This window comes from Xenopus laevis, chromosome 1S, assembly GCF_017654675.1.
Source record: "Xenopus laevis strain J_2021 chromosome 1S, Xenopus_laevis_v10.1, whole genome shotgun sequence".
Classification (NCBI taxonomy): Eukaryota; Metazoa; Chordata; class Amphibia; order Anura; family Pipidae; genus Xenopus; species Xenopus laevis.
The window spans coordinates 82,054,379-82,064,841 of NC_054372.1; the positions used below are offsets into that span (position 1 = coordinate 82,054,379).

General features: G+C 38.0%; 1 protein-coding gene across 2 annotated transcripts in view; it reads left to right on the forward strand.

Moving 5' to 3' along the window:
* Positions 1 to 2,919, forward strand: part of timm44.S (translocase of inner mitochondrial membrane 44 homolog S homeolog) — a 61,358-nt gene extending 58,439 nt beyond the window's left edge. The window contains exon 13 of one of the 2 annotated variants that reach the window (XM_018237923.2): positions 1,860 to 2,919. In XM_018237923.2, coding sequence (XP_018093412.1) covers positions 1,860 to 1,979 — 120 coding nt within the window. In that variant the 3' untranslated portion in view covers positions 1,980 to 2,919. The remainder of the gene's footprint in view (positions 1 to 1,859) is intronic. The other variant, NM_001094223.1, reaches the window with a different exon arrangement.
* Positions 2,920 to 10,463: the final 7,544 nt, after the last annotated feature.

Genomic DNA, 10,463 nt, shown 5'->3' on the forward strand with positions numbered 1-10,463 from the left:
TTACAACATTTATTATAGTGTTTATATTTTAAATTCAGCTTTTGTCCCTACAGATTTTTACATTCCTTTCTCTTCTTTCCTATTAACTTTTTTACTTCTTTATTAAGCCACATAATAGGGTGATTCTTAGTACTTCTACATTTACTCTTTCAGCGAATAAATTCAGAACAGTAATGACTCAATATCATTTTAAATTACAACCATTTCTGTTCTGTGTTGTTAGATGAAAACATAATGCCCCAATCTATGCTCTGAAGGGGAGCCCTCAAGGCACTAAAATGAGCTGAAATTCAGGGTTTTTGTTGCAGCAGTGTATATTTGTTTTTTGCACCAGACATTAAATGATATCGCATTATGGTCACTTACCCAGGGGTTCAATTACTTGCACATTTGCTATATGTTCTATGTCATTAGAGATCACTAGATCCAGTATAGCATTTTTTCTGGGGGGTTTTCTGAAATTGTCATGCAACAAGTTTATAAACTTGTTCCCATTAACTGACCTGAGAGTACTGTTGCCACAGTCAATATCTGGATAATTAAAATCCCACATTATCATTACTTTCCCTAAACTAGCAGCCTTTTCTATTTGAATCAGGAGCTTAGCCTCCTCCTCACTTACATTAGGGGGTCGATACTCCTACAATAAATTTGCTGGACTCTTTACAATTAGTGAAGAGCTCCACCCATAAGACTTCCGCCCTCTCATTTTCTAACAGCACCTCCTCCCTTATATTAGCTTTTAAATCCTGCCTAACAAACAGACATACCCCTCATCCTTTTCTATTGCCTCCGAAACAAAGTATAGCCGCTGATATTAACTGCCCAGTCATGCGACTCATTCAGCCATGTTTCGGCCTTACCAATCATATTTTCCTACCAGCACCTCCAGCTCTCCCATTTTACCAGTCGGACTCCTTGCATTTGCAAACATACATTTATTAATGTTACCATGTTGAACATATGACATGTGGTCCTCCCTGTCCTTAACAGTTCCCCCACCCAAATCTCCTCCCCCATTTTCCCTTCCTTTGCCAACTACCTCATCTAACCTGTCTTCCACAGAATCCTTCCCACCTCCAACCCTCTAGCGATCTTCTCCCCTGAAAATCGCTGCACCATCATCATTGAGGTGCAGCCAATCCCTGGCAAATAGCCTGTAGATGATTGAGAAAACTGCCCAGCTCTCCAAAACCCTTCTCCCTAAACCAATCTCTCAGCCACACATTAAGCTCCCGCTGTCTTCTTAACGTTGCTCGTGGCGCAAGTAATGCCTCTGAGAAAATTACCTTGGAAGTCCTCACCTTCAATTTTACACCTGGCAAATAGCCTGTAGCTGATTGAGAAATTAGCCCAATTTTTCAAAAACCCAAAACCCTCCTCCTCCTTCTTATACCAATCTCTCAGCCACACATTAATCTCCTTAAACTCCCGCTGTCTTCTTTACGTTGCTTGTGGCACAGATAATATCTTTGAGAAAATTACCTTGGAAGTCCTCGCCTTCAACTTTACCCCTAGTTTTTCAAAATCATTCTTGAGGACCTTATCACCTCCTCTAACTTTGACATTGTGCCAAAAACCGCCGGGTCTTCCCCAGCCCCTCCCAACAATCTGTCTGCTTGTTCCACCACCTCTACTACACCTACTAGTAAATTATTTGCTATGTAGAAATAGAATTTCTACCAAAACAGTGATTGATCAGGTAAGTGATGTCGGACTTCTATTATTCTGAATACAACTGTACATTCATACACTGAGGCAATAAGGGACATTTCTGTGATAACTCTCCTTGACTCCACTTTCCATTGCTTATCCATTTTCTTTTTAAAATTCCTTGTCTCCATTTTCTCTTTTGCCAGGACAAAGTTTTACGAATGCTGTATGTGTGGGCTCTCTGCAGAGATCAAGATGAACTTAACCCTTATGCAGCCTGGAGACTCCTAGATATATCATCATCTGCATCCGAACAGATCCTCTAAAAGCTGCTATGTGCCTTTTCCTTATGCAATATGGATTTTGGAAAGGGAAGAAAGGCTGATGAAAATGATGATTGGGGTTTAATGCCAATGCTAGCTGGCTTGAAACATACTCTAATTATTTCTCCATCTGAGAGAAAGTGCTCTTTACTACCATATTGGTTAGAACCATTTGCGTCACATAGAAGATGCATCTGTGGTTTGTTACTGCCTCTAAATGTAAAAAATTAGCAATGACCGAAGAACACATTTAGTGACTTTTGACAAGTTTTGAGAAAGGACCAAAGTTTACTAATGGCTGTGACATCTGATGATCCAAGAGGCTTTTTGTTGGACGAGGTTGCATCTTTCTTCTTATTTTCAGATATGGCTGAGTGTTCTACAAATTAGTGCAAGAATACTTGCAAGGACTTTAATATCTTTGTGCTCTATTTGACATGCTACACTCTCTTGTGACTGATATTCTTTTTTCTGTTATTATTGCAAAAGAACAAAATGTTATAACAGAATAGAAATATTTTTTATTTTAACAGTGCAACTTGTAATAGGCATGCCTCATTACTTTCTCCTGCAAGGACATACTGTGTTTTAATAAAATATTTATGAAGTTATTCAGACACAAGTTAAGTCAAATTTGAATGGAAGTTGAGCAAACACACTCTTAAAGTACTACTGAACAGTTCTTTTAAAATGTTTAGGAATGTGGCAGTATTACTAAAATGAATGGGTGCTATTTTTTTCTTTACAAAAATGCCTCCAAACTAACCATATCCCAGCGATCTTTACCATAGCCAACACTGCTTGATTTCCCATGGATGGGATGGAGACTGCACATTCGTATCTATTTTAATATGACCTGTCGAACAGTGTATCAATGCTGTGTGTCATCTGTCAATTTTTAAAACTATTAACTCATAAAGTGATTTTCTCATTTGTTGCAAAAGTGGTGAAGCAGTGTTTGTGCCAGATACTTTTGTCAGCAGAAAAACAAGTTATTTACCATGTCATTTTCATAAGAACTCTCTTTTGGGATTTTAGCTTTGACAAATTAAATATATTTGTATAGTGTCTGGGAATGCAGAAGATCTGTACAATTTGTAGGTTTCAGGGTCATAAGGTTTAGAGCTCTCTATTGTCTTCTCTACATAAATGTGCTCCATGCAGTACTTACGGTTGTAGATTTTATGTTGGATCATATAAAAATGAGAAGTGTTTTGTTTCAAAACATTATACTAATTTATTCTAATGCAGCAGTACGAATCATATATATGAAACCACTTGTTTGAATATTTGGAATTAATCCTTTATTTGACTAGTTTAAATGCATACAACTGACTTTGTGTGGGCTAAGAAAATTATACCTTTTTCAGTTTAATCTCCCCAGACAACCAAAACTAATCAACCAATTATAAATCAAAATTTTAATTTGTGAGGTTTTAGAGGTTTTTTTCTACTTCGAATAAACTCACAATTTAAAAAAAAAAAAACTTGAATGTATTTTTAATTATTTGAAGAAAAAAAAACTTAAATACGTGTGAATTTCCCAGATCAAACAACTTAAATTTGTACATTTATAAGCTCAAAAAACTTGAAAATCTTGAATTAAAAAAATGGCTTGAAGATGCCAACATTTTAAGTTTCATGTTTTTCAAGTTTTCTGTGGTAAATAAATATCACATTCTAGGCTGTGAATTCTTGAAAACAAAAATTCTAATACAAACGTTTATAAAAATCTTCCCCTTAATGAGGTAAAGTAAAGATGTTGAATCCTATATGCCCGGTGTGTAAAACTCCTGACTGGACACATAATTTCAGCAACCTCAACGGCCTATCCGACAGAATGATTGACCCGAGTGTGGGTATTAAACCCGGGTCCTGCACTTGTGGTATCTGCCAGCACAAAGTCACATACATTTTTAAAGGAAATAACACATTCACTTTTTCTGTGGGTCACCGACTCTTGTGTTCTAAGCTGATACATTTGTTATCTTTGTCCCTGCCGAGCAGAATCCCTGTGTTTCATTGAAAGTAGCTGTTAGAATTAATACAATAGTTGCTGAGAAATTGAGCAGCTAAATGTAGCAAATTGTAACAGTTCAGAATGCAAGATTTATTATGCTGCCAAAAGTCTGAATCTGAATTTCAGATTTAGAAGATGTTTTTAACCTTTACAAATTTTGGAAGTTTCAGGGATAAATTTGAGTTTTTCCAGTGGAAATTCAATAGTCATATGATTCTAATTGAAACTTGAAAAAATTGATTTATTTTCAATAGATTTTTACTACCTGAAATAATAGGAAATAAGCCAAATTCTTTAAAGGGTGTAAGGTTGATTGTTTCTGGTAAAATATGAGGGAAAAAAATAGTTTTAGTTAATAACATAATAAGTCTACTGAAAATACTTTTAGGGGCCGATTTATCAAAGGTTGAGGTGAATTTTCGAATGAAAAAAAAAAATTAAATTTCGAGCTATTTTTTGTGTATTTCGACTAGGTAATAGTTCAAATTCTATTTGAATTTGAAAAAAATTTGAATATTCGAATATCGAAATTTATCATGTACTGTCTCTTTAAAAATTAGACTTCGACTATTCGACATCTAAAACCTGTCGAATTGCTGTTTTTGCCTATGGGGGGCCTCCTAAAAACCTATTTGGAGTCAATTGGTGCACTTTGAAAAATCTGTTTTTTTTGAGAAAAACTTTGAATAGAATGCAATATTAATTCAATTCATATGATTCAAATTTGGCGAAAATGAACCTATTCCGCCAAAAAAAACAGACTTAATTTCGACTGGTCTTTTTGAATTCGAATTTCGAAGTTTTTCAAATTCGAAATTTGACCCTTGATAAATATGGCCCTAAATGTTAAAAGAAAACTATATCCTCCAAACAATGTAGGTCTCTATAAAAATATATTGCATAAAACAGCTCTTATTCAAAACCCTGCTTCTTGTAATTAAACCATTTTCATAATAATATACTTTTTAGTAGTATGTGCCATTGGGTAATCATATATCGAAAATTGCCATTTTAAAAAATAAGGGCCGTCCCCTGGGATCCTAGGATTCACAGTGCATACAGACAGATTTCTGTCTTCCACACTTCTTTCTTTTACAGTTCAAGTTGTAGTATTTCTGTTAGGTGATCTCTGAGACAGTACAAAGAGCATTGCAAAATGGTGGTTCAAGGCAAGATGTAAGTAACAGGGCAGTATTTACTTATATATATATGCTAGTTTGGTAAGATTCTTTAATATGAAACTTTATTTCATATAAACTATCTACTGCTTAAGTGCTCCTTTTGGGGGAATAGTTTTCCTTAAAATAACTCAAATAGTATTAATTATCTTAGTTGGGATCAAGCACAAGGTACTGTTTTATTAATACAGAGAAAAAGGAAATATGTTATAAAATGTTGAATTATTTGATTAAAATTCAGTCTATGGTAGATGGCCTTCTGGTAATTCTAAGCTTTCTAGATACGTGTTTCTGGAAAACAGATCCTATACAGTACCTGTATTGGAAGTACAATGACGCTGTGACCACAAGTTTTATGCAAAGATCGCGTGTGGAGTTGGATACACACAGGTAAGTGATGCAAATATACTGTATATCTCTGTCTCTTATTTCATATGTGGTGTATAAAATATATTGAAAATTGAAACAGCGAAAACTTTGTGAAACACATTGAAGTCAATGGGCATCAAAATTATTTTGATGCACAACAATTTTTACACAAGTGACTATTTTGTCCAAATGCATTAAAGTCAATGGGCTTCCAAACAATTTTGAAGTGTGACTATTCTTTTTTGTTGCAGTGAATTTTTTGCCATGAATCCATGCCTGCTGAATAAAGTCGCCTATCACTAATAAAATATATAAAAGTGCTCAAATTCATTCCGGATAAAATAGCATTAAGCAGCACAAATATATGTTGCTATTTTGCAGTTACAGTTGTGTTCAGAATAATAGCAGTCAGACATCACTAACCTGGACCTTAATCCAACAGAAAACTTGTGGGATGACATAAAAATGCTGTTTTTGACGTGGCAAAACAAAGAAATGCAGAACTGTGGAATGTAACAGGTGCCGGAAGTTGGTGGACTCCATGCAACACAGATGTGCACAGTGCAGCAGTTCTCAGAAAAAGTGGTTATACAACTAAATAATAGTTCAGTTTTCAAAGGAAAACAAAATCTTGAAACATTTTTCATTTTATACAGTGAATGTTTGAGTTTGTAAAGAAGAATGCAGGCACTGCAATTTTTTGAACAGCCCAATTTTTCCTTTGTTTCACTTAACGCACATTTTAATTAATGTTTTGATTTGGAATTGAATGTGCAGTGTTCCAATGTATTTGTGTGTATGGAAATAAAAGCTATTATAAGGATTTTGAGCTTTATTCTCTTTTTTTTAAACTCGCTGCTATTATTCTGAACACAATTGTACCTTTAATGAATAGGGTTTAAAGAACAACAGACTACAGAGGGAACACAACTGCAGTAGTGGGCGCAAATTACCTAGTCCCTCATTGTCACTGTATGGAAATGCAGTCAGATAACTTGGAGTGTGAACTATACAATCGGGTTGAAAAAAGACAAAGTCCAAGTTCAACCCGTCCAAATGAAAACCCAGCATCCATACACACACCCCTCCATACTTTCACATAAATTATATATACCTATATCTATACTAACTATAGAGTTTACTATCGCAATAGCCTTTGATATTATGTTTGTCCACGAAATCATCCAAGCCACTCTTAAAGGCATTTACAGAATCAGCCATCGCAGCATCACCCAGCAGTGCATTCCACAACCTCACTGTGTTCTTTTTTTCTAGTCTGAAGGGGTGGCCTCTGGTAAGGTGATCCTCTTTATGGGTAAAAAAGTCCCCTGCTATTTGTCTATAATGTCCTTTAATGTACTTGTAAAGTATAATCATGTCCCCTCGCAATCGCCTTTTTTTTTTTTCCAGAAAAACAACTCCAACCATGACAGTCTACCCTCATAATTTAAGTCTTCTATCCCTCTAACCAGTATAGTTGCACATCTCTGCACTCTGTCCAGCTCATTTATATCCCTCTTAAGGATTGGACTCCAAAACTGCACTGCATACACCAGATGAGGCCGTACCAGGGACCTATAATGAGGCATAATCATGTTTTCAACTCTTGAGTTAATGCCGTTTTTTATGCAAGACAGAACTTTAATTGCTTTAGTAACCACAGAATGGCACTGCTCAGAATTAGACAACTTGTTATCTATAAAAACCCCTCCTCATTTAAGGAAACTCCCAACACACTGCCATTTAGTGTATAACTTGAATTTATATGACTTTTGCCAAAGTGCATAACCTTGCATTTATCAACATTGATCCTCATTTTCCAGTTTGCTGCCCAGTTTCCCAACTTAGACAAATCACTCTGCAAAGTGGCAGCATCCTGCATGGAACCTATAGTTCTGCACAATTTAGTTTTATCTGCAAAAATAGAAACAGTAGGGAATCGAGACTTAAGGTGCAGGAGAAGGCACAATGGGAACTGGCTCTTGACAATATTAGGAAGGCGTCTTTTAATACAATCATTAAGGAAAATGCCTATAAGCTATTATACAACTGGTACCTCACTCCAGTAAAGCTCAACCGAATATGTCACTCTGAACCAACCTGCTTTAGAGGCTGTGATGTAGTAGGAGATGAACTGCACATGTGGTGGGAATTCCCGCTAATTTCTGATTTTTGGAAAGAAATATTTGCTCTTTTGAGTGATATACTCAACAAAGAGATTGCACCGGATCCTTGGCTTGTCCTTCTTACCTTTCCATCAACATCCCTTACTAGGAAAGAATTTAAGCTCTGCTCCCATATATGCTTGGCAACCAGATGTGCTATTGCTCGTAAATGGAAAGGGGGTACCCCTACAATACCGGAAATTAAGCGCAAAATATGGTGGGTGTCCTCCATGGAAAAACTTACAGCAATGATCCAACATAACATGGACAACTACAATGCAATTTGGACCCCATGGGTGCTTTGGTGTGAGACGAACTTACGAGTTCCTTCAAACTTTCCTTCAACCTGCAAACGCAATGTGACTACTTTCTTACAGTCTCTCAAATTGTATTTACTGCTTTTTATGTGTTTTCTATACAGTTTGTAGTACTGCATTATTCATATGCTTATTTGATATATGGTGTCAATTGGCGAGAGTCCTACCTTCTTCCCCCCTCCTTTTCCCCTATCATTATCTTCTTTCTCTTTTTCCTTCCTTTTTCCTCAAGTATTTATCTTTCTGTTACAGTTATATTTTCACAGTCCAGATATCAGCACTTGTCATGAATCGTTGAGTAATTTTCTACCTTGCAAATCTCTGATTTCTTTTGTAACTCAATTACCAAACCATATGAATGGATTGTTGAAAAGATAAATAAAAAGTTACAAAAAAATAGAAACTGTTTTCAATGCCCACCTCCAGGTCATTAATAAACAAGTTGAAAAGCAAGGGACTTGGTACAGAGCCATGCAGTACTCCACTAACAACACTGGTCCAATTAGAAAATGTTCCATTTACCTCCACTCTTTGTAGTCTATGTTTTAGCTAGTTCTCTGTCCAGGTACAAATACTATATTCCGAGCCAACATTCCTTAATTTAATCAGTAACCTTCTGTGTGGCACTGTATCAAATACTTAAGCAAAGTCTAAGTAAATCACATCCACAGCCATCCCAGAATCGAGGTCCCTGCTTATCTTCTCATAAAAAGAAATTAAGTTAGTCTGGCAAGATCTATTACACATAAAACCATACTGGCCCAAGCTCATAGTATTTTTATTTGCTATGAAGTCAAGTATCTTATCCTTTATTAATCCTTCAAAAAGCTTTCCTACCATTGACATCAGACTAACTGGCCTATAGTTTTGAGGCTGGGCCACCTTCATGAGTGCTGAGGATGGTGTGAGCAGGGGAGGTCCCCTCAGGCTAAAGGTGCCTCCCTGTGGGGTAAAGGACAAACCCCTCACGGCTACCTCCACCTCCTTCACTATGGATGAGCCACCCATGAAGCATCGCTGCAGTTACACAAACAGCACAACACTATCAGGCTGTTCTGCAACTCCTGGGGCAGAGGAGTCATACTGAACCTGAGCTCATAGCTGCCTTCTAGATTTAGGTGCAGCAGTGGTTCACTCCCCACCAGCTCCAAGCAGGTAATATTGTATGCGACAACGGTTGCAACCTACTGGCCACTCTCCACCTAGGCCAACTGACATGTGCCTTGCTTTGCACATGTTGCTGTGCTCCTGAAGAACTTCCAAGGGTAAGATGACTTGCTGGAGAAGGCACTTAGGGTATGTGGCCACTTTCGCAGGTCCCCTTCCGTCGGCACAGATGCAGCGGCAGCATCATCTACCACCCCACACTGATCTACGACCTGCCGACACTGGAATTTGACGCTGCATATGGTGAAGTGTTTTGTAGAGCACCACTGGGTAAATGGGTAGATGACCTGCTGCATCTGAAGGGCAGTCAAAGAGAGATTGTTTGGGGGCACCTCTTCTACATGGCTGCCCATATACAGACTTGCCTCCAGAGTGATCCCCAGATCTGCTCCATCAAAGACCGGGATGATTACTGGGTGGCCACCATACTTGGGAAGGGAAAGATGGGAGAGTTCCTTGTACCAAGCCAGAGAGAGAGAAGGGTGGGTCAATTGAAGAAGGCTCTGTGCTCCAAACTGGTGGAGGCCTTCACCCAGTCAGACACTTCTCAGGCCTCCACTACTCCACACACATCCAGCAGAGATAGGGGCCTAGCAGCAGGTAGGGATCTTCATGGGTGTGTGGAAAATATTTTTAGAGCCTCGACAGGCAGCAGCAGGCCCCATTAGCAGCCAACAGCGACTTGAGAATATGGTGGCTGACTACATGGGGTCTGTCAATGTGCAGGAAGCCATGTACAGTTACCCCATGCATTTCTGGGTGTAGAGGCTCGACTGGCACAGTACACTCTGGAGGTGCTGGCTTGCCCCTCTGCCAGTGTTCTGTCAGAGTGTGTTTTCTGTGTCACAGGTGGGGTGGTCACTAAGGAGCAGACATGGCTATCCACTGGCAGCGTGATCCACGGCATAGATGAGCGAGGATATCCAAGTGCCCATTGCAGACATCAGAGATTAGCCTCCTCTCCTTCTAACACATGTACCCTCCTTTCATCCATTGCTACCTTATATTCGTCTATATACTCTCCTCTCATAGACTCCTCCTCACTAGTTTTGTCTATTCCCCATCTGGCTGCTATATCTGCTTCTGATGCTGCTACTACTAGTACTACTGCTGCATTGTTCAGAAATGTTTTTCTGGTGGGGCCTATCAAGGCTCCTACTACTGTTGCTGATACTACTGCTGCATTGTCATCAAATGTTTTTCTTTTTTTTTATTTAAAGATTTTATTTTTATGAGAAAACAGTAATTACAAGCATAATATTAACACATGT